This window comes from Trifolium pratense, linkage group LG2 (genome assembly GCF_020283565.1).
Source record: "Trifolium pratense cultivar HEN17-A07 linkage group LG2, ARS_RC_1.1, whole genome shotgun sequence".
NCBI classification, from domain to species: domain Eukaryota; kingdom Viridiplantae; phylum Streptophyta; class Magnoliopsida; order Fabales; family Fabaceae; genus Trifolium; species Trifolium pratense.
Genome location: NC_060060.1, coordinates 40,685,335 through 40,710,914, shown reverse-complemented (window position 1 = coordinate 40,710,914; position 25,580 = coordinate 40,685,335). Strand labels below are relative to the sequence as shown.

The 25,580-nt window shown below is 33.7% G+C and overlaps 3 protein-coding genes across 3 annotated transcripts; 1 reads left to right on the top strand and 2 right to left on the bottom strand.

Moving 5' to 3' along the window:
* Positions 1 to 72: 72 nt before the first annotated feature.
* LOC123911261 (bifunctional adenosine 5'-phosphosulfate phosphorylase/adenylylsulfatase HINT4) lies at positions 73 to 2,281 on the bottom strand. The gene is made up of 6 exons (XM_045962643.1): positions 2,106 to 2,281; positions 1,981 to 2,027; positions 1,794 to 1,870; positions 1,634 to 1,700; positions 496 to 573; positions 73 to 404 (listed from the first exon to the last, which is right to left on the bottom strand). Exons 1-6 carry the CDS (start codon positions 2,190 to 2,192, stop codon positions 323 to 325), a joined length of 438 nt encoding a protein of 145 aa, XP_045818599.1. The 5' UTR covers positions 2,193 to 2,281; the 3' UTR covers positions 73 to 322.
* A 1,125-nt stretch (positions 2,282 to 3,406) lies between these two features.
* Positions 3,407 to 12,180, bottom strand: LOC123908432 (chaperone protein dnaJ 13). The gene is made up of 13 exons (XM_045959063.1): positions 11,789 to 12,180; positions 11,423 to 11,709; positions 10,961 to 11,158; positions 10,754 to 10,868; positions 10,111 to 10,197; positions 9,792 to 9,880; positions 7,815 to 7,899; positions 7,158 to 7,211; positions 6,633 to 6,713; positions 5,777 to 5,854; positions 4,839 to 5,078; positions 4,078 to 4,185; positions 3,407 to 3,980 (listed from the first exon to the last, which is right to left on the bottom strand). The coding sequence occupies exons 1-13, from the start codon at positions 11,930 to 11,932 to the stop codon at positions 3,924 to 3,926; spliced, it is 1,623 nt and encodes a 540-aa protein (XP_045815019.1). The 5' UTR covers positions 11,933 to 12,180; the 3' UTR covers positions 3,407 to 3,923.
* A 6,935-nt stretch (positions 12,181 to 19,115) lies between these two features.
* On the top strand, positions 19,116 to 24,974 carry LOC123911346 (putative glucuronosyltransferase PGSIP8). Its single transcript, XM_045962752.1, has 5 exons — positions 19,116 to 19,431; positions 22,694 to 22,952; positions 23,252 to 23,453; positions 23,565 to 23,712; positions 24,015 to 24,974. The coding sequence occupies exons 1-5, from the start codon at positions 19,175 to 19,177 to the stop codon at positions 24,553 to 24,555; spliced, it is 1,407 nt and encodes a 468-aa protein (XP_045818708.1). The 5' UTR covers positions 19,116 to 19,174; the 3' UTR covers positions 24,556 to 24,974.
* Positions 24,975 to 25,580: the final 606 nt, after the last annotated feature.

Below are 25,580 nucleotides of genomic sequence, written 5' to 3'. Positions count from 1 at the left end.
TCTAGTGTTTGCAGTGTGGTAGCCATCACAGGCTCTAATTTGCTCAGTTATGTTGAATTATGTCGCAGGGGCTTATACTATAATATATGGAAGCTAATATTATTATTGGTTATTCTCCATTTGAAGGTCAAGTAATCTATCATTTCATGCATCCATGATCTAAAGAATCGGTGATAACTGTAACTTTTGCTCACCAAAAAATTAAACAGAGGTGAGTTTTAATGGAAACTGGTATAATTAGCATCTTTCTGGAAATAAGAAAAGCCAAGAATGACTTTAAACAGTAATTTCATTTAATTTATACTTTTGTATGAACTGCAGGCTAAGGCTTTATCTTTTCCAGAAACTTCTCCGCTTCAATGAAACCAAGTGGTCCGAAAGACAAGTATTTTATATATCTCCATCTGTTTAAAATCATGAAGAGACATTTTTAAGTATTCACAAAGCATTCACGATAAGCTTAAGCACGCATATAGTAACCAGAGAGATTAATACCTGGGTGTATATGGTAGCGCAAAACAATGGAGGTGTAGGTGGTTAACAGAATTCATTGGAGGCTGATGAAAGCCAAATCTGTAAGAAATGCGTCAGGAAAAACCACAAAGACATGTTTTGTTTAATAACAGATACTTCAGGTCAAAACAACATCCTGATTTAAATGCCGTAGTTCCAGGGTTCAATTCGTGTTCTTGCTTCTCTAGTCATGGTATTAGGTCTTTGTTCAAGAAATTCAGTAAAATTTAGTAACCTAGGTTTCACTTGCATATTCAAAGATCAAAATCTGATTGTTAAAGATCACAATGCGACTGATCCATAACGGCAAGTCAAATTACTATAAATGGACATTCAATCTCCAACCTAACTCAATATGGCCCTTATTTTTCAAACCCTCCTTTTCTCCATAGTTACGTTGAATATTAAACTTAATGTTCAACAAACATCAAGAAATTAACCCTCAATCACGGGCAACATTTTTTTGCAGCATACAAATGAGCATCCCAAGTAAAAAAACATTTTTGCTTCATAGAAAACTACTGATTATAGCCTGAGTAAAACACCTTTAAAATTTCAAAACAACACGGGAGCAATTTGGGTATGAAACCAACAATTGCAATCGAAATTGAAATCAGCATTTGAGTTCAATGTAATACTCCCTCCATTGTTTTAAGGTTATTTACACATAGCAAGTAAAACCAATATACTCTATTACTCTTGATTGAATTATTTGCCTTATTCCTATAGTACTTTTAACTTCTTTTTTTCCCACCACCAGTATCCAGCTCACTGGACCGCCTAATCTGGTTTGGGGGTCAGTTCTGCCATCAAGTGGTTTCAGCCCCCTCATGATCGCAGTTGCGGGGGATCGAACCGTGGTCCTCTCTACCAAGTCCAGCATCAATCACCACTTAACTAACTATTGTCTAGTGGTACTTTCAACTATTTATTCTTATATCATTTCACCTATTTCTCTTCTTCTTTTTTTTTCCTACCACGGTATTATTGATAAAACAATAGTTAATATTTCAATGAACTTTGAAAACAACAAATAAATAAAAACAATTTTTATGCAAAACCAAAGTTAAAAACGACCGGAAGAAGTAATAATCAATTGCAATTGTATACAAACCAATACCTGTACTGCTTTGAGTGAGGTGCATCTCTAAGTAATAACATTTTGCCCACATCTAACATGTGACTCACTGTCATGAAATTGGATCAATCAGATTTGAAAATAATCTATTTAGAATTTTGAATTGCAAAATGACTATAGCTATAGCTATGAGTTAATTTACCCAAAGAATGATCTTCTGTTTTTCTCTGAAGATCCTTAACAGTAGGAATGTGCTCTACAGGAACCACTAAGTAATGCCTAAAAGTTGACACAATCAAATTGATCAGCTCAGAAGGAAAATTTCAGTAATTAAAATTGAAAATTAGTAAAGTATGATATGATATTGATGAATTGCAAATAAATAGTACCTGAAAGCAGATGGATTAATGTCCTGAAAAGCAACAACCTTATCATCCTGCAATTTCAGATTTCGAAAGTTAATCGGAAAGGAGGAAACAGAAACAACAAGAGAGAGAGAGAGAGAGAGACGAACGGAGTGGAGAATTGTTGTATTGGAGTTGGATTTGGTAGCTATGTTACAGAAAACACACGACGCTGTTGTTCCAGTGGCTCCCGCCATTATTTTGACCTAACACATAGCGTTGCCCAGAAACATCCAATGCTTGTTGTTTTACTACCTTTTGTCGTTACAGACGTTGTAGAAGACATTTTATTTTACACACTGAATCCTACAAGTATTTTGTTTATTTTCTTCTTATTTTGACAATTTATTTTCTAAAATATTTTGCCACATGTGTAACTTCATAACTTCAAATCTATACTTACCAAAAAAAAAAACTTCAATTCTATGCTGTGTCAAAAAAGTTCAAAACTATGCTACATACAAAATTTTATCATGCACAAGCTAATTATTTTTATTGGATTAAGAAATCTCATCATTGAATCGCATCAGATAATTAATCCAATTTTAATTTAATAGTAAAAACAAATTTATGCATGATAAAATATTTATCTCATTTGTATATACTCTCTCCAGTACTTAATATTAGAGTAAGTTTGTTTTTTAGATTTATTGAGAATTCAATGTATCTAGTCTTTAATATAAACTAGATACATTATATTTTCAATAAATCTTAAAAATAAATTTTTCTTATATTAAGGACCGGATCGAGTATATATTAGACAAAGCCTCATAAAAACAATAAACTCCTTATGTGTTTTTAGCTATTGTTTGTTGCTCTTGTGTTGAATTTCATAATGTGTTTTACGAAGTTTAATGCATCCCAAATTTTGTATGCAAAGACAAAAATGAAAATCCGGGGAAAAAAGAGAGTCTTATAGGGGGAGAAGAGAATTTTTATTGTTCTTTTATTGTTCTATATATTATTATCTGGCTTCTAAAAAACACAAATCTATTAAAAAAAAATCGAATTATTTTGAATTACGAGCTACTACACAAAGTCAAAACTTATTTTAAGTTGAATGGAGGATAGGGAGGGGGGAGGAGAGATATTTTGGAAGGGAGCTAAATGACATTAAATTAAATATTTAAAGATTAAAAAATATTTAGGAATCCATTTTCCATAAAAAGATTATATTTAGGAAAAGAAAAAATGTTATATACTTTGTCAAAAAAAAAAATGTTATATACAGCGAACAACATGAAAGCGAATTTTTGATACAGTCTGCTTAAAATGTCTGCTTTTAAGTAGAAGCAGCAGTGTTTCTCCACGATAATGCATATTGTGATGATATGATGTATATTACAAAAATTTACTTGAACAACATTAAATCCTTATTTAGTTGTCATTAACGAGCCAACTAGAAGTTGCATGAAACGGTAATCAGGCCATTTGATTGGCAGGCTAGAAATGTATATTCAGTGCCTTGGCTGGTAAAGGAAGGAAAAGGAAGTGAACAGATACAAAAAATGTCTCGGCAATCAATGTTATTCGCAGTTGTTAATTGTCAACCACAAATAACAAACTCAAATGAAAATTACAGTCATTGGGGATGATTCAACTTATATGGTTGGGGAAGGGCAACCAATGAACCATAAAAATAACATTAGACAAAATCCGGGTCAGGCAGTCTGGCAGTGGCAGCAGAGTTAACATGCGTAGACCACGACAACATGACAAAATACTACAATGACATCCTAAAATGCCCTTATTTCATACACTTTCGGGGCGTGAATAAATAAGCTAAAAAAGCAAGGATACCACTAGCCCAAAAATTGTACAAGGTACCTCTTGTAATTCCATCTACCAGTACAAAATGTTTTACCTCAAGCATGTAATGCAAAAATGCACGGGGTAACTATGATATAGATGTGTATATTAATTTTTCTTTATATCCTGTGGATGCCTTGGGGTATCAGTAATTCGTCATAGTCACCAACCAAGACCTGTTTAAAAAATGTTAATTAGCCCATGTAACCAACAAGATTCAAAAGGTTTATACTTTCGAACTTTTTATACAGTAACAAGAGCAACTGCTAATACCTTGTGTTGATTGCTGGCATGAGCATACTCTACATACAACAGTTTCCGGTCTCCGGGACAAGGATCACAAAAGCCCATGATTCCTGATTTCTTTACACCTTCGTGAAGCTGCATCAACAAGTAGGACATTTATTATTCATTATTTAATGATAATACTTGCAGCCACAAAGGTTAAACTATGTGTGCTCCCAAAACTTAATTTTGGCGAAGTTACAATATGGCTTCAGCTATATCATTAAATTTGCTTGATCAGTAATTGCTTAAAAATCAACATTTAATTCATACAAGCAGTAGCTTCGGAGTGAATTCTGTCACTTGAAAGACCTTTCAAGTAGGTTTTTGCAGCTTTGTGATAAAGGAAGGTTACAGTGTTGATAAATTGTCCAGGACTTCAGAGTTAAGTTAAATGCATCGATCAACAAGTCAATGTATTGAAAACACAACTCTACCATATCTTTAGAACATAAATCTCTTTGATGTTTAACTGAAGGTTCAGAAATTTAGTGTCAGCCTAATAATTTATTAAACAGAAAAATAAAAACCTATACTTAACTTTCTATTACTGTCTCCAAAATCTCAATTTCTATTTTAACCCATCAAAAGGAGTTTGCTGCCACATTATTTCAGTCCATCTTATATATACTGCAATGTCTTTATTCATGTGGATAAGCAAGCAGAAAAATTATTTGTTGAAAATTATCAAATTTTGCAATTACCAAAACTGTCTACAATAATTTTTTAGAGAAAGCAAGGAATCATACCTTAAGTTGACCAGAATCATTGACTAGAAAATTCAGAGGTGTTGTAACATCGATGACTCCTGAAGTAGATTCAAAACTTGTATCACTTGATGAATACAAGTTGTTCAAAATTGTATCACTTCCATATAGTGCTTTCATAATAACCAGTCCATTTGTTTCTAATTGCCTATTTTTTTTCCTATTAGCCACAGTTTGTTGTAATTTCTGAGCTTTTTCTGCTGCCGCCATTCCTTCTTGAACCTGCACAAGTATTTGCAACCAGGGAAGCAGAGGAAGGGGGTGTCAAGAGTCAAGACAACTCAATAGTATTCACCATAACAGGAGATGTGGCATGTCTTCTATGAAATACATGTAACTTCTAAAAAGTGGAACTATATTATGTGCAGGCCATTTATACCCAGAGGAAATAAAGGAGAAAAATTGTATGGTTCAAGTACAAAAAACAGAGAAAACAACTCATTCATAAGCACTCAAACTGAATTAATGTCCACTCAAACCGCCTTTTTCTGTAGTGTTTTTAAATTCTTTTATTTTTTATATACTTCGCTTTTTAAAGAGTATTTCATAGTTAACTTTAAAATATAGTTACAATACATGCTTACTTGATAATAATACAATGGATTCTCATGGATGACGATGTAAAACTATTTTACACCGTCAGTGCATCTCCAATAAACATGTAATCATGTATTGTAACTCATTATATTGTCATGTAAGCATGTGTTGTAACTTTTATACGAAGGTGTGCCTGTACCATGCATTGTCAAGAAGCAGATCCCAAATTATTAGAAGTATATATGACCGTAGTTATCGCACAGCCAGAAAATATGGGATGTCATACATGAGGAGAGTACAAGTTACACACCAGAAACAACAACAGTACACAAGTATAGACTCCTAAAACCACTACTGGTTCAATAGCGCATAAGCATCCATACCTGAGCAGAACTTTTACCCTCTTTCTCCAGAGCCTTCTGCTTATTCCTTTTAAGGTAATATGGTTTAATGACAAATTTCTGCAACCACAACTTAAATATTAGAAGCACATCTATAAACAAAACAAGTTATCTATATTATTATTAGCTAAAAGTTTAAGGACATATCATCAAACTGTTCAGTAAACCAATCAAGTGTTAAGTAGGTATGTTGATTCTTCCTTCTGCACCGTAAATATTTTTTGATAAAAAGTGGTGATCAAATTTTTTGCAACTAATGGAAAACAAAAGGCAATAGGAAACAATAATAGATTATAACCTTGTGAACTAGAAAAGGTACAATTATAATTTAGAAAGGGTTTTGTTTTTAGCTAGCTATATTCTTTGATGATGTAAGTTGTGCACATTATTTTGTTCCACGTGGAGAATATTGCAACCATAGAGTTTTTGTAATGTGTGCAAAATTAAACTCTCAATAACCACAATTCACAACAAATAAATTACCATTACAAATATGGTGTTCAATGGTTCCTTATGTTTTTTTGACGCAGTGGTTCCTTATGTTAAGAAGACCATATTTTTATTATTAAATTAAGTAGAACTTGTTGATAATATCACCCTGCGGAATAATGATAGCTTATTTGGATTGACACCTCTTCAGCAAAAGGAAAATTATGGGAAGAAATTATCACTTTTAAGAGGAAAACAAGTGAAAATATTTTCCTCTTAAGGATAATATTAACAATAACCTGAGTATAAAATATCTATAGGTCTTCACAAAATAAACTGCCAGATAGCACTGACAATACATAAACTCTTCAACAAGTTGGTTATCAACGTAAAGATAATTTGAACTCACCTTCAGAACAAAGTAAAAAGATGCTGGAAAAACTAATGCTCCAGTAGCAAACACGGGGTTCAAATAACTCGTCAGCAAAATCTGCAAGATATAATAAATTTATAACAAGTTACTAAGTTAGAAGCAAAGTAAGTCAAACAAGAAAATTTAAATTGTACAGTTATATGAAGATTTTAAAAATGTATTTTCTAAATTATTTTTCTGCAATTATTAGGTTTCAAGGTAATTACAATACCGAAGTTCACAGAGGAACCTAAACAAGGTAGGATAGTCAAAATCAATATAAAATAAAAAAAACAAGCCCTTCAAATAAAGAACCTAGCCCATTACAAATAATCGGCTATATAGCAAGTCTAAGAAGCCATAGCGCATAGTTCAATCCTGACAGGCCTTTAGAGCATAACTCAGAATCAAAAAGAAATTACACACAAACCATCATATATATAAAACATCTGAATAAAAGTCAAAGCCCAAAACTATGTCTACCATCTATCAGGCTAAACATGTAAAGAAGATTCTTCTTACAGGAATAATCAACTTCTGACCCCCGCGATGGAGTTCAAATCTCCAGGAAATGCCCTGAAATGGTTAAATAAAATGTATGACAGTTTATACAAGAAAACTTTAACAAGGGGAAGAAGCAAAACTGTAATTAAGCATTTATTTTTTCTGCCCTATACTATACAGAATGAGTCCTCATTTCCCTATTGGATGAGCACGTTGTTGTACTTCAGTTTAATTCTTTAAGCTGCTACAATAATATGGTGATGAAAATGGAAGACAGAAAATGGAAAATTGGAATACTACTTGAAGACTGCTATGTGTTAGTGGTGGTCCTTGGTGTTTATGGGCAAGATTAGGATTTCTGGGTAGAGGCTTGAAAGTTTGACGTCGATTGTTTGACTTGAATTACATCATCCACACACTTCAAGCCTAGAAAGCTCTTTTGCATGAGGAAGCCTGTTATAGATGTTATAGAAGTATAAAACCATTTATGTACCATTATTTTTCGGTTTAAAGTTTTGACATTGTTCATGATAGCAAATGGATTTTAAATTGTAACAGCTATTCGGCTAATATAAGAATTTCACCCTAAGCCTAAACCACTTTGTTTAATCACAGAAACGGAGACATGAACTATAAACATGGACAGATAGTAAGAGAAATCATTAAATGCATTACCTGCAAACCTACTACATACAACCAGCGCACAGAACTGAATTTGGATAACTTCCTTCCACCACCGACCTCCATCTCAATCGAAGAACTAACAGTTTAAATAAATGTTTTAATGTCAAAAACAGATAGCATAACAAACAAATTCAAAAAGTGAATGTCAATGAGTAACCAAAATTTATGGTGAGTAACTGTGCGAACAATCATGCAAAATCAGCTTTAGTAATCATCTCTGAAGCATGGGTACTTACAAAACAGTGAAGTACCCGTGATAATCCATTTGTGAGTGATAATAAAATATTATGTGAGTCTCTTTGTTGTTGTAACCGACTTATTATACAAGAACAGTGTTGTCGATGGCAGATGGCAGAAAAAACCCGCTATGTGGCACCATCATATTGACCTATGATGGAAAATCCCGCAATATCGGCCGAAATTGGCCTTGGCAGAGAGCCCAAAAATCGCCACTGATAACCGCCATGGCCGATATTCGATAACACTACCAGAAAAACCATGTTTTTTATTGACGTACTCGTACCTTAATTTTTATAACCGTACCCGTACCTATGCATCCCTAGTAATCATCAAAGGGTGGTAGATTCAACTAAAATTAGAATTTAAGAGATTCTACTCGCTGTTTATGGCATAACCAAAACATTCTAAATATTCAAATTTACTGTTACCAAGATATTTCCAACCAGGTGGGGTCAGATACAGGACCAGATTATGTCATACCCACCTGTCAAGCTATCACATATTAATTTAAATGATATATCACTTATCTCTGAATCTCTCTTAAAGGTATGGAATATAGTTTTTTGGTCTCCTCCATTTCTAACTATTGAACTATCCAATTCCAGTCTAAATTTCATGTTCAATCTGGTCAACTCAACTTTGTAGTGCTTCCATGGGCCTTCTTTATACATATCAAACCACCTAATATAAGACTATATCAACTTTTTTACAAGCTAGCTCAACTCACAATCTTACTTCGTATTGTGTAATCACGTATTCATTGTAACGTTCTCATCTTTGTAACGTTTTAAACCGCGGGTCTTGTGGAGTTCCATATTCTCCAATTTTAACCTCCGCCCTCTTGCTAAATTTTTGTTACATATGCACTATTTAGTTCAACTTAGACAAAAGATGTGTCTTCCTAGTAACTGTCTCATTATCTTAAATTTTCATTTATTCTTTCGACTCTCCAACACTACCATCTGCAGAAAGCAGTTGCCATGACACATTGACACCATCTCTTATATATGTTGAATGAGATTCCTTGATAGAAAAATGTTAAATAAGATCACTGCTTTAAAGAATCCAACCGCAACAGCCCAACACTTTTTTATCCTAACCTTCACCTTTCAATTTAATTCTAATCTAGAGAAGAAAAAATTCCCCCCTTTCAATTTGATTCCAATAACGAGGAAAATTTCTTCTTTGACAATAATATCAGATGCCATCTTTTATAGTTTTGCAGTTTGCCCAACAAGAAATAGACCCCTAGCATAAAACATGAAAGAAATTATGGTGTATGGAATGTCACTGGCTGAGGAACCTCTTATTATTCAATATTAAGGGGAACTGAAATAGGCAACCATTCCTAACCAATTATCAAAAGGAGGTGTTGACTAGATGGATCGACTAACACTATTGACCTTTAAAAAAAGCATGATTCCACAATGGACACGATTCAATGCAATCTACAGCAATAATTTCTTTTTTATAAATATACCATTAAGATAAAAAAGAAGATATGAACAATGGAAACAAGTAAAATTAGTTGGATTTCAAGTTAATATTTGGCGTACAAAATCAATATTCACATAGGAGGTTTGCCAACAATACAATGACATTGCAAGCATTTAGTGACCAAAATCTAAGTATGATGGTATGGTATACTATTTCCTCAAAATAAAAACAAATAGGAAACTTGAAAACAGACACCCTAACAAAATTTTCAGCTAATCAGATTTTGCATACCTCCCAACTCTTCCTCCAATGCTGCCATGAGATTTAGAAGAAAAGCGATGAGTATAGTGAACTGCTGTCTCAAAAGAACCTGTGCCCAACTAAAGGAGTTGAGAGAGAATTTAGTAGAGGAAAAGATGAAAAGCTTAAATTGTTCTATACAAATTAGCAACATCTAAGACCACAATTCAAAAGATGAAAGTGTGTGGTTTTCACTTTTTTCTCCCCTTCGCGGAGAGTAGAATGGTGAATCATACTGGACAACTTTTAATCGATATGGTAGTGAATTTTCCAGTACAAATGACTGTTTATGAAGAAAACATGAAAGTACCTTCAATTCTCCAGTGGCAGTCCGTTTCTCATCTTTTTTCTGCCACCCTACGGCTACAGATGATTGTGATCCCAACATGAGTTGTATCTGAAATACATATGAGACCAGACGTATCAAAGATAGAGAATATTCCAAAACTGTTTCATAATCATTGACACCAAAAGCCCAACTCATCAAATGCTTTGAAATGGCCAACACATATGGCCAACTTCTGGTGCAAATTACATTTTAAGGAACTTGGGTATCTAAAGTACCAAAAATACACACTTTGTTGACACTCATCTATTACAAGATCGGAAAATTTATCCCCGCATTTAGAAAATGTAAAACATACAGACAGATCATTCCTTTGTTCCCTTGAGTTTAGTATGTTGCTTAAACAAAGTAGATCATGGTTTTCTCTATGAAAATCAGATAAGGTGGATGACTATCATGATATCAACAAATCTCACAGTTAAATTAATTAATTTCATAGTTATCATTATATCAATTTTTAAGCTGGTCTATACATATCAACACAATGTTATGAACAATTTTGCATCTTGTAATTTCGTAAACCTACATCCCAAGTTTGTATCTGTGTGCACTAGATATGATGACACCATAGATGAGAAAGGAAAGTTCAAGGCATAGAATAGCGTACATGTCCATTTGTGGTTTCTGACAGTTGGCGGGTCCATGCATTAGAAAGATTCAACGAACCATCTTTCAAAGACATTGATAAGCCTATTGTTGCAGATGAGTGTGATGATATATGCCTGGGATGTGACACACCAGAAACACATAAATCATCACTAGGACTGACAAAAGACCACTGTTAAAATAGATTTGTGAAAAGCAAATTACCCACCGAGATGTCTGCACCCCAAGTAGTGAACGTAAACCAGCTGAAGCCATAAATTCTATTGACTGAACTTCTGAAAGTTGATGACTTAATACAGCATTAGCAGCTCCACCACCTTGATGTCCATCAACTGCTAAATTTCCACTGATTGCAACAACATTTCGTTTTGACAACTGAGACTGAATTTCACTCGTCATCGCCATTCTGGTGTTCAGAAACATCACACAAAAAAAACACGAACATTCAAATGAAATTGAAATCACAACAATGACTATCTCAACACATGCATTACAACAAGCATCAATTATTCACTGTCAGCAACATACTTCTATAAATATTCAATCAAGAACACAAGGTTACATCAACATTCGAGTTCCAATATCATTAAAACCATTCTAACAACAAGGTTTGCATTTTTAGCAACACACACACAATTCAAATTGAAGTAAGATAAACAAAGAGAATTACCCTCTGAAGAGACCATCGCCATCTAGACATTGTGGCACAGACATATTAGTAATAATTGTACCGGAAGATCGAAAATGCGCCATCATCTTTTCATGTTCCCTCATTCTCTTCAATCTATCCAATTCAGCTTTAATCTCTTCAGCTCTCTCAAGCCTGGGACCAAGTTCCAAACCAGATTTCAACCCTTCCATACCATAGACATCATAAATTTGTCTTTTATTTGGATCTGACAAAATCTCATACGCTTCACAAACTCGTTGAAAATTCTCAGTAGCAGCATCTTTCATCTAATAGAATAAAAAACAACTAGAATGAACAAAATTGCGAAAACGAAGAGGAAATTAGTGGAGTTAAAGAGATGCATACGTGAGGATTTTGGTACTTATCAGGATGATAAGCTTGTGCCCATTGACGATAAGCTTTGCGAATTTCTTCATCGGAAGCTTCGGGTGATAAGTTCAAGACTGCGTAGAGTTCTCGCTTTTCGTGTTCTTCGTTCTGTTCTTCCATTGCGGTGGTTAATTTTCTTTGAAAGGGGTTTAGGGTTTTGCAGAGAAAGGGTTTAAGGGTGAACGATAGAACTTGTTGCTTACGTCACCACCAATTCTTCGAACCGAACAATCAAAGTGAAAGTGGTGGTTTATCTGAGTGAGTGAGTGAGTGTGCAGTTTACACACTCTCTTCCTTGTTTGGTTGGCGTGATAGAGAAAATTTTGTGACAAGAAAATAAATAAATAAATAAAATAAAAATTGCTTGCGGCGCAGGAAAGGGTTTAGTGAATGGATATATATATGGTTAAAAATAAAAATAAAATTACTTTTCGCACCCCAAGCATTCATGTGCGCCTCCTGATATTCCAAATTTACTACTCTCGTTACTTAGAAAGTGAAAGTGTAAATAACAAAAATTGGGAATAAAAAAAAAAGTTTGCTTTCTAGAATGTGAACCTTATAAAAATCAAATTTGTTTCCTCTTCACCCTTCTCCCATCTTCAATGAAATAATTTTGAATGAAACACATTTCGTAATATTCATTTACATAATTTTCTATTTTCTGTCGAACTTATCAACTTTGGTAGTCTTAATACATGTCTATTGCAAGTATAAATATAAACTTTGTCATATCGAATAAAGTAACAATCCAGTATAGTTATGTTTATAGTGTGTGTGATTGGTGGATAATATCACAACTGCTCTAGTGACAAATTAAAATATGATATAAGATAGGTGTCACGTTTTTATAAGGTACACTAGTTAAAGTGTAAAGTGTAAATTGAGTTCCACACTAAATAGTGAAATGTGTTTCAGTTCGCATTCTACATAACGAGTGACAATATTTTATACTCAAATTCAACGTCTGCACGATGAAAAAATCATGAAAAAAAAAAGTTTATTTTCTAGATAGTAATCTGCAATTGACTCCACTTTCTATATAGCAAACCGAACCGGAGGAGATTCAATTCCGTTTAAAAGGGGTTGGTAACTATTATACAGCTTCAATATTTTATACTATTCCTAACGACAAAAAAATATATGAAAATATAGTTGGTTGAAAATATAGTCATTGTATAAGAACAAAAATGTTGTTTTCTTATCTACAGATTCTAACTCAATCAAGACAATTAAATGTTGAAATTGTTATGTCTAATTATGACTGGAATTTAAATTCCAATCTATTTTTTATACGTATGAGTTTCTAATTACTTATCGTTTCTTCTATTTATCAACAAAAAATGTCGCTTTCTTAAATTGGCTAACTTCGTTTAATTTTTGAGAAAGTATATTAACCATTTAGCCACTATTTCCATTAATAATTACAAGCACATGTAACATTGCAACCTGCATGGTTGTGCCAAAATTGGCCGTTCAAACATCATACGCCTCTCCTTCTTCCGAAAGGCCAATTATATTCATGCATCATCCTATTACTACTGACACATGCAAATGTGTAATGTCATGCTCTTATAATTGAAGTTACACTATAGAGAGTCGAACATCGATTTGAAAGTGGTGCGCACAAAACTAATTAAATGGGGTTGCACGCGGTGGCTGTTGCGAAGATTCACTTGCAACTCGCAATTAGCAACGGTTTAAGTCCAGCAGGGGTTGTGGCTGGCATTGTATGTCCACTATCTTTGAAGATCTTTATGGGTTTGAGGGTGTTTAGAGAAGAAGCCATTTACAAGGCAAGGTTGTTCTTCTTCAGATTGTGTCATATTGCTTTCAATAGTGAAACATCATTTGCAAATGGTACCAGGTTTGAGAGAGTTCTTCGATTAATAGGCCAAAATACTATTTACACCACCAACACTGCTTCAGATAACACCCTCAACACTCTTTCAATGCTCGCACTTTAGTTTATTTCTATGTACACCTCTTATGCTTTCTATCCACACCCCTCTCAACTTATTCTCCCTTCAGTCCCTTGATTCATTAGTAAATTGGTTTGTTGCTTCTTACTTTATTGTTGGCATGAGAAGATTTGTATTCAAATATCTTAAAATCAATATCTTAATTGGATTTAATGAATGGACTTAGATTATTCTCAATTAATGTTGACGATTAGATTATTTTTCCTTCATATTTTTTGAATGGCAATGTGTTGATGAGGTAGAGAGAATAAGGGTATTACTGCAGAATTCTTTCGATATGGATAGGCATAAATTCTTGAATTATGATTTTCTTTCTTCCTCTTCCCTGTGTCGCTATTATTATGATTTTTATATTTTCTGTTTTATTATATGGACCTTTCAATTATGTGCAAATTTACACATGTTAAGAAGTTTAAAATAATAAGTTTGTATTGAATGTATAATTTTTTAACAAATATTTGTTAAAAAATCCATAACATTGTTGGGGTTGATTGCAATGTAAGTCCCACATTGCTAATGAAGGGAAAAAAAAAGGTCAAAAAATTATATTGAAAAAGTCCCACATCGCTTAGAATGGTGAAGCAATGAGAGAATCAAGACTATATAATGGACCTAAGTTCTTGTTTGTAATTGCACCAAGTAGTAGCACTTGTAAACACTTTAAGTTTATATTTGTGTTGTTTTTCTTTTCTCTTATGCTCTTGTTTAAGAGTATTTGAGATGTAGTTCAAATATTTACTTTGGAGAGTGTGGGTGTACTAGGGTCGGGTGGTTGAGAGTGAAGTCTATGTGTTGTAACAATTTTCACATAGTGTTTATTCTCTGGTTGTCGGTTTTGACAACGGCCGTGGTTTTTTCTCCGGTTTTGGAGTTTCCACGTTATATTCTTGTGTTGTTGATTGCGTTCTTTTATTTTCTCTATGCCGGTTTTTCCCAACAACTGGTATCAGAGCTCTTGGTTTGATTCAGGAGGAGGGAGTTCCGCTGTGAAGTTTAAGGCTAGAGAAAATTGATGTTTGGCTTGTAGAAAATCAAGTCAAGGATGTGTTGATGCAATCAGGGTTACACAAGGTCAGCCTGGAGAGGCGGTGGTAATAATACTCAACATCAGTCTGGAGAGGCGGTGCTAAGAATACTCGGGTTACGTCTGAAACAACAACTTATTATGAGGATGCGAAGGTACTAGTGGAAGTTGAGAATCGGTGGAGTGTTGAGTCATATGGACTTTGGAAGCTCCTATCACATGTGTTTGAAGAAGAAATACTTTTGAATCCCTAGAGCTAGTTGAAGGTGGAGTTGTTCATCTCGGTGACGGAAAGCTTGTAAGGTTCAAGGTATGGGTGAGTTTCTTTTAACATAATGCGAGATATTTTCTTGAACTTTGATGCATAGATAGTATGTAGATTACTTGTTAGATAGTTCTACTATTATTGGTTATGCATCTGTTACTAGCGGTGATTCTCATGTTTTGGTTAAGTTGTGGATCTTCGGGTGGATACTTGTTAGTGACATGAGTTTAGTTGGACTAGTGAAACAAGGTTTACTAGGTGATGTAACTAAACTGGAATTGTTGGAGCCTAACAATGGCCTGAAGGTGGTTTCATGGATGTTTGAAGTTGTTCAAGTGACACATGGGCATCGGTTGACATGGATGCAAGGTGTGTGATGATAGCGTGCGGGCATTGGTTGGCATTGATGCAAGGTACGCGGTTATCTCGATGGCTGATGAACTTCCAGAGAAAGCCAACATGGAAGTTGCACCATAAATTTTCAGCGAGGTTTCGAGATGAAATTCTTGGGATAGCTTGGTTCCAAGTGAAGAAAAATCTTGGGATGATTTAGTTCCAAGTGAAGAAAAATCTTGGGATTGTTTAGTTTCAAGTGAAGAAAATTCTTGGGATGGTTTTGTTCCAAGTGGAGTATACTCTTTATGGTGGAGTATGATAATTTAATTTGTCGGTATAGACAATGAGAATTATGATTGTCGGTGAAGACAATGATTGTCGGTATAGACAATGGAAGCATAAGATAATAATTGTCGGTGTAGACAATGAAGATTGAAGACCATTACAATCAAGGTGGAGATTGTTGAGGTTGATTGCAATGTAAGTCCCACATTGCTAATGAAGGAAAAAAAAAAAGGTCAAAAAATTATATTGAAAAAGTCCCACATCGCTTAGAATGGTGAAGCAATGAGAGAATCAAGACTATATAATGGACCTAAGTTCTTGTTTGTAATTGCACCAAGTAGTAGCACTTGTAAACACTTTAAGTTTATATTTGTGTTGTTTTTCTTTTCTCTTATGCTCTTGTTTAAGAGTATTTGAGATGTAGTTCAAATATTTACTTTGGAGAGTGTGGGTGTACTAGGGTCGGGTGGTTGAGAGTGAAGTCTATGTGTTGTAACAATTTTCACATAGTGTTTATTCTCTGGTTGTCGGTTTTGACAACGGCCGTGGTTTTTTCTCCGGTTTTGGAGTTTCCACGTTATATTCTTGTGTTGTTGATTGCGTTCTTTTATTTTCTCTATGCCGGTTTTTCCCAACAAACATTTGATTTATATATCTTCCTGACTGCTATTTCTAATGAAACAAACTCATGTCATTTTATAAAAAAAAATCTGAAATACAAGTTGGCAAATATAAATAAACACGAGGACTAGATCAGTTATAAGAGAGGGCCGCCCATACCAAGCAATGGACAAAAAAAACCAAAATGATAACATAAGTTTTATGATATGGTGAGCATTGCCAATTTGCCACATAGCATTTTTTTTTTTGGTCAAGTTATAGCCATTTTAATTGACATAGTGTCCACGTTACATTTTATATTATTATTAATAATTAATTATATTTTAGTTAATTTATTCCAAAATAAAAATTTCTTATCCACTCTCTTGCCAAAAATTTCTAACCACATGTTTGTTAAAAAAAAAAATTGATAGTTGATAAGCTAACTTATTGATCATTCCAAACACATTCTATGTACCCAAATTAAAGTGATTCAACGTGTGTTATCGTAGGAACCAGGAACACACGTGACACATGTTTTTTCCCATTAGAATTAATTTAATATAATCTTTACTACAAAAGAATAAAATATCAATAGTCTGAATGAGGTGTATTGGATTGAGATTTTATGAGACAATTTTTGCAAAATAAAAGTCTTTGTGATTTTATGAGATTTTGTTGGAATATATTGATTTTGTGAGATTTTAAAGACTTTTTACAATCAAGATTTTTAACACATGATTTGAATGAATTTTGAGAATTTTTTTCAAAAGAATTCTTACAATCAAGATTTCATAATACTTTATATATTAAGAAACTTTTGTATATTAGGAAAATTTTAAAATAATCAATAAATTTTAATAAAACAAATTATATTTTTTTGGGAATCCAAATATTTAAACAAAAAAAAAACTTATATTTTTTTTTACGTATATGTTTCTAATCACAAATAAAAACCACTACCACCATTGATGGGAAAAGAAGCAGGTGAATGTAACGAAAAAAATTTTGCTATAAAAAGTTGTAATGAATCAAAAGTTTGTAAAAAAAATGTAGAATTTGTTAAAATATTTTTTTGCAAAAAAAATATATTTGATAGGTAAAGAAGAAGAAGAACTGGTATAATGATGATGAAAGTAAAAAATCTTGGAGAGTTTGAAAAAGTTGGTGAGATTCTTGAAAAAATGAACAAAGAAAATAAGAAGGGGTGCAGTGATGATGAACTGTGAAAGTAATAAAGAAGAAGAAGAAATTTGATACAGTGAACTGCAAAAAAAAAAAAAAAAAATTGATACAGTGATGATGAAAATAAAAATTCTTGGAGAGTTCAAAAAAGTCTCAAGTCTTTTGGTGGGATTGTTGAAAAAGTCTATCAAGTATATTTTCAACTAAAAAGTCTCTCAAAATCCATTCCAAAGAAGATTCCACCAAAATCGGTAGACTTTTGAATATCAGTAGATGTTCTGGGCCGAGCATCGAGCTCGAGCATCAGAAGGTGTCGAACATACGCGATCCGAGCAAGACTCCAACGGTCTGATACTCTTACGTATTGTAACGGCCGAAAACCGGAATGATGAGCATTTACTGCACATCAAGGCCTCCAAGCCGTTTTCCGGCAGCCACTTGATGGCCATTAATGCCATCAAGGGCCTTAGCCCAGCGTTGGGGGCTATATATATATATGCATCTCCACTTCATTTGCAAGGTACGCATTTTATAGCTAAGAAAACCTCTACAAACACAAACTGACTTGAGCGTCGGAGTGCCTGCAGGTACACAACCCCCCTCCGCTTCAACAGGGGTCTCAACGCTCTCAACCACCGCAAACGCCGGCGAAGTCGCATCATTCTGGTCAACACGATCAGTAGACATTTTAAAAATAGTATCAAATATCAATTGAATATCAACGGATTTTGTTGCCCCGAAAAAAAAAAAATTGTTTGTCTTAATTAAATACCACAAGATTTATTTAATTTTGTAAAAGTCTTGACTGTACCTCAGGAGTTTTTTTCATAAAAAAATCTTTTAAAATCCTATCAAATCCAAATCCAATACACCCCCTAAAATTACTATAAAAAGCAATAAAAAATCTAAAACACAAGTACCCCCAATTTTTTAAAAACCATAAAAAAGTACAACTAAGTCAATTTTAACTTAAAAAAAAAAAAACACTGAATTTGATTAATTCTGAGCTAACGTGTACCGGCCCAGCTACCAAAAGTTGTATGTATCTTTTTCCCCATAGCGGTTTGTTTGGTTCTCCTCCTCATGAATAATTCTCACCCATCTCTATAATACTATACTCTTTTTAATACTCCACTTGAATTTTTCGCATTCCAAACACGTCACACGCTAATTAACATTATATATATATATATATATATATAGAGTCAGGATCCGTTGACACCAACTAGTTTGACACCAAATGTTACACCTCTCAATAACGTTTTAACCGATATAAATTTTATAAAATCCACCGTTGGATTGAAAGTTTACATCATATAGATCATTTGTGTAAAATTTCAAATAAATCCAAAATCATTTGATATGTTATTGAGATACATCAAAATTAACGGTTTTTGTATTTTTTTAAATGCCGTTAATCTTTATGTGTCTCAATAGCATATCAAATGATTTTGGATTTGTCTGAAATTTTACACAAATGATCTATATGATGTAAACTTTCAATCCAACGGTGGATTTTATAAAATTTATATCGGTTAAAACGTTATTGAGAGGTGTAACATTTGGTGTCAAACTAGTTGGTGTCAACGGATCCTGACTCATATATATATATATATCCCCTCACCTTACCTTAGTGCATAGCAATAGCATACACAAATTTAAATTACTTAGAAAATTTGGGGGAAATGGGTTACAATGCAAAAAGTCTCATAAAATGGTTTGTGATATTTTCACTAACACCTTATTACATCGAAGCGACGTCGTTATCTACAGAGAGATACAAGAATGCATACGCGACTATGATGTATGTAGGAACACCAAGAGATTACGAATTCTACGTTGCCGTTCGTGTACTTATTAAATCGCTTTCAAAACTTAACGTTCAAGCCGATCTTGTTGTCATTGCTTCTCTTGATGTTCCTCTTCCATGGATTCGAGCTCTGTAAGTCCTTCCACTACCTTAGTTTTCTGTTGCATTTGATTTTGCTTCGGTTATTATATATAGGAATAGGAGTATTCTACAAACTAGAAATTTTAGTGAATAATTGATGTGAGTGAAATTAGGCTATAATCTAGATACTCCTAATATCTCGCCAAGGTTAGAGCGTTTGTTCAAATTATAATTATTAATAAAAAAAGTTAGCTAATTAAATAATATTATGATCGTTAATTTATATGTTTAATTGTTAGCATTGTGTACTAGCAAGAAAGAAAATGTGGCTGGCCTGGTCAAATTTGAAGATATTTTAGGGTAAAAGTGGAAAATATCGATTTTTTTCCACTTTCCAGTCACAAGTTGAGTATTGACTTTGTTGATTTGTGTGTGCTTGCTTTTTTGTTTGAGTTGAATATCAATACCAAAACACCAACGCGTCTTTTTTTCCCGTTGAAGCCAGAGCCAAGCTAATTCACTATTTTATTTTTCTTCATTACTTAATAATAAAATTTAATTTATATGTACGGATAATACAAATTGTTCTACACACGCATTCAATTAAATCATGGTATCAATCTTTTACAAAATATTATAAGAACTAATCTATAAACGTGGCACAATAAAGCAGTGTTTTAAAAACCGGACCGGACATCAAACCGGTGAGGGTATTGGGTTACTGGTTCATTGGTCGAACCACCGGGTTACTGGTCGAACTGCATGATAAACCGGATTAAACCGGATTAAAACGGTGGAATGAACCGGTCTCTATAATAAAACTATATAGTTATTAAACCGGATAACTTGGTCTTTAAAAATCATAATAACACCTAAAAAAAATTAGAGCATCTACAATGGGAGAACTTAACATGGTTGCTTAAGTTACTTTTTTGTGGGCCTAAATCGCCACATAGAGACTTAAGCAACTTATAAGCAATTTTAACTAATTTCACTCCAATGACAATTTTAATAAGCAATCCATATTTGACCCCACCAATTTATATTTTTTTTATTTTCACTTAATTTAGATTTAAATATATAAATGTTAATTCAATTATTTTTATTAATATGTTAAAATATCTTACAAAACTTAAAAATATCATAAATACGTTGGACACACCAATGAGTTTGAAGCATTAATTTACCACCTACCACATTAAAAACTTTCATTTTGTTAACTAGGAGTAGTATTATTTTTGACGCATAACTAGGAGTATTATAAAAACTTAAAAAATGTATAATAAATGATAAATTTAATAATACAAAATTAAGCACTTTCATTTTCACACATTCCATTTCTTTCTCCGGAGATCTCTAGAAACCATAGAACTGCAAAATCAAACACTTCCATTTTCATCTTTCACCAATCAAACTTACTCCACATTTCTCTTTCTCCTTAATCAAATTCTCAAACTAACCGAAAAAACAAAACTTCATCAAACTCTCCTTTCTTCTTTAATCGATCTCTCTCACAACAAAACCACCCTTGGAAGATCTGAAGAGCCGATGCCGGAGATGCGACGGGATATCGAAGGGACGGCGATAGAGATGAATACAGATCTGAATCTATCTTCTCTTTCTCCATTTTTATAGATCTCCATTTTTTTTAGCGCAAGCATTTAACCCGGCGGTTTTTGAAAACCGCCGGTTCGCCGGTTTTCCCCGGTTTTCCCGGTTTTATCCGGTTTTGACTGGTTCAATAGCATGTCCGATCCAACTACTGAACCAGACCGGTTGATCTCCGGTTCCCGGTCCAACCGGTTCGACCGGCCGGTCCGGTCCGGTTTTAAAAACACTGCAATAAAGTCATTTAATTGGTGTATGTGTAAAATAATTTACACCGTCAGTGTATCTTTAGATTGTTTGATTCAAATTACCTCTCTCCTACGCAGTCACACAGAACGTGTAAATAGAAAACCAAAAAAACAATTTTTTACTGATTTGCCGACCTGTATAGGAAAAAGAACTACCGACCTTTTGTTTTAATATATGAATTTTGCGCACAAACCAAATGGCAGAAGCTGGAACCTCACATCCCTAGTCTTCCACTTGTTCAATTTATCACCAAGTCAAGACACCAACTACTACTAGTCAAAGCAATTTAATCCTTAAATATACTAGGATTTTCCAAAATTTCAAAGATATCTACATAAAATATTTTACAAGTCGTCCTCGTAAGCTTAGTTCAATTGATAAAAATATTATTTTATATGTAGAGATTGAAGTTCGAATTCTGGACATTTCACTTGCTGACTTTGAGAGTATAATTCTAATCACTAGATTACCTAATTTTTTTTATCAAGTCCAAATATTCCTAAAATGGGAAAAGTGTCGTGCTTATGTAATGAATGAATATAGGCCTTAGAGAATAAAATAGGCCAATATGCATTAGTTAATTGTAGGTGATTAACCATGTTTTAGAAGGATCTAGATGAACTGAGATGAGTCATTGATTAGTTTGTTAGGATTAATCAAGCCTATAAATAAAGGCATGGATGAATATAATGAAGCAAGCAAAAATGAATGAAATGAGTTAGTTATTTTAGCTCAGTGTGGCCTATATTCATTCATTACATCTTACTTGTAATATGAACTTTCCTCTAATAGGTACTTCAACATACGTGTCTTGAGCATATCCTATTTTAATTTTTAATATTATTTTTATGAATACTTATCATATACTAGTATTTCCATATATTTGTTGGCATATGGGTATAGGAAGAATGTTAGTAATCATATCATATTTATATATAAATGAGAAACAGTCAATGTCTTTCTTTCTACAAGTATTCTATACTACATGTTTCTGTAAGATTTATTTTAATGAATTTAGAGCATGCCATATTCTAATTATCAAAAGAAAATTGTTTCTCGATGTGATATAATACCATGTGTCTCTGGTGTTTTTATGATAGAAAACTGAAGAATTCTGAATTTCTGTATATTTTCACAGTGAATTGCACTTGTGTGCTGTATTTATACATTGAGGGAAAGACTAATCAATCTAATTAATTTTGCCATGCGGGCATAACAGACAAACATATTAAGTTGGTACATTTAACATGTCCTCTATATACAATGAAGAGTACTACATAAGATAACTGATACACTCTATTAGTACTTCAGAATAACTCTCACAAAAGTTACTAAACTGTACTTCAATCCCTCAAGTTTTGGTCAATTTTTTTTAGTACAGAGTATTTGTTGTCTTTCTCATATTAAGTGGGTGAATTTACCAGTGACATGTTGCGTCCGAATTGTATTGTATCAGGGAAGAGGAAGATGGTGCAAAAGTCCTAAAGGTGTCAAACTTGGACAATCCCTACAAGCATCAAGATAATTTTGACAAGAGATTTAAGTTATCGCTTAATAAACTCTATGCGTGGAGCTTAGTGGACTATGACAGGGTTGTCATGCTAGACGCTGACAACCTCTTTCTTCAAAATACTGATGAATTGTTTCAATGTGGACAATTCTGTGCTACCTTTATCAATCCTTGTGTCTTCCATACTGGTCTCTTCGTCTTGCAGGTAAAACCTCATCTCCTTGAAGGCCAACAAAAAAACCGACCATGATGCATGCATATTTGAAATTAGCGATGGATTTAGTGAAATCACATCGGTACCATGATTTTATAATCATGGTGACACACTGTGATTCCATTAAACTCACAGTCAATCCAAACATACACACTATATAAATAACCAAGCAATAATAACAACTTAACAATGAAAAATCGAGCTAAAAGTTTAAGTGAAAATTATAAATAAATCATTGTAACATTTAATTGATATCTGTCATATGGCTTATCATTATTTGGTATTGACAGCCATCAACAGTGGTGTTCAACGACATGGTTAATGAATTACGAAATGGTAGAGAAAATCCAGATGGTGCTGACCAAGGTTTTATAGCTAGCTACTTTCCTGATTTGCTTGATAAGCCACTGTTTCACCCTCCTTCAAATGGCACCAAGCTTGAGGGAACATATAGGCTTCCTTTAGGTTATCAGATGGATGCTTCTTACTACTGTAAGTAAATTACAACAGATAGGTTCTTTAAACGATGTAATATTCACTTATGGAACGGCTCATTGTAATTGTATGTCATTTTGTGCTAATATTATTCCTTCCCGATTTCAGATCTTAAACTTCGCTGGAGCATACCCTGTGGACCAAATAGTGTGATCACATTCCCCGGGGCACCATGGTTGAAGCCATGGTATTGGTGGTCTTGGCCTGTCCTGCCACTAGGCATCCAGTGGCATGAACAACGTCGCCAAACTATAGGGTAAGTTCGAAAGGAGACCAGTTTGACGGATTTTATATAGTTTAGTGCCTAGCTTGACAAATTTCATACCAGTTTAAGGACTACTTTTTAATATTTTTATATACTTTAAGAACTAAGTAAGAGATAGAATGATACTTAGGCAACTAAATGTGTTGAGTGAAATATACTCCCACTTGCAAGTTAGCATTATGTTAATCTGTCTCGGGTAACCCTTTGATTTCTGTCACGTCACTGCTTTATACTATTTTGAGATCATTTTTCTCACATTATGAAATTGAAAGCTTGACTTATAATTGGTGCAGGTATGCTTCGGAGATGGCCGTGGTATTTATCCAATCTGCAATATATATAGGAATAATAGCAATGATGCGTTTGGCAAGGCCAAGTCTCTCAAAGTTATGTTTTAGGCGTTCTGATAAGAGCATGAACTTGGCGCACAACAGTCTCAAATTAGTAGCACTGTGGTGCATACTTGCTGCTTACGTAACACCGTACTTTATCATTCCTCACACAATTCACCCTCTACTTGGCTGGATCCTGTATTTTCTTGGTTCTTTTACATTTTGTTCGATTGCAATTAATGTCTTTCTACTACCAATGCTGCCAGTTTTGATACCTTGGCTTGGGATTCTTGGGGTCCTAATGGTTATGGCATTTCCTTGGTATCCTGATGGAATAGTAAGAGCTATGTCTGTGTTTTTATATGCCTTCTGTGCTGCTCCATTTTTGTGGATGTCTTTGGTGAGGATTGTGGCAGGTCTTCAATTATCTCTACGAAGGGAAACTTTTCTTCCAAGATTTGCAGAATGTTATCCACATTCTTGGTTTAACAAGTTATTTTGAGCTGTACAATTGGGCATAACACCGATGCTAGGATAAGACCAAGAAGTGAAAGAAAAACTTGATGACAAGCTCGCAAAAATTGAGCATGATTGGAAATCATAATTGGGAGGTTTTTGTCATTTGTTTGTGTTGAAGAACTGACAAGGATTTTGCGTCATGAAAGTGTTACAGCTGAAAACAAAAGATATCACGGCCATTTTTCCCCTACTAAGATACAAGATTTTGCCATAATAGTCATATATAATTTAATTATATTTGTATCGTTTGCGTAATTGGTTACAGTATTAAAAAATTGGGTATAGTGAATGAGAATATTTTTTTATGCCTTTTGTTTGTAGATAATTCCCATTTTAATTGAGTGTTGATTAAAATTGTATTCATTTGTTAACTAGTGTTAAATAAATCTGACCATTAAATTTTATCAAATCTCATTTTTATACATTGTCTAATTATTTGGTTTTTCTTAAAGAATTATTTGGTTTTTCTTAAAGAAAAATAAACTTGAGCTCTGCTCAAAAAACCTATATACACCAATTTTGAATCTAACTCAAAGTCCACTGGACTTAAGTTTAACTCATGAAGCTAGTTAAGTGCTGAGGACGAAATGCTTCACCATTATGAACCACTCAGTTTTAGCAAGGGTAAAAGGACCATGCTCATCTCTAATACAAATACTAATGTCCATTTTATTATAATGGGGGTGCAAATGAGGCATCAATGTCGCATTTAACTCGACGTGCTTGCATATTCCAACGAACTGCAGAATAAGCAACAGGACCAGCTGCTGTTTAGGTTGGAACATTGTGGACTGCATATCAGTCCTTCATCATGTCTTCTGCGCGAGTATAAACCAGATTTTGACAGTCCGCAATATTATTGCAAATCTAGTCATTGTGTTGTTTCCAAATACTGTTGTAGCCAAATTGATACACTCTACAATCAGAGATTAAAGTGATGATAACTCTTCAAAAACCTATTGTAGCCATCTGCATTCCTAGTAGAGGGCTACAACCTAAGCACAAAAT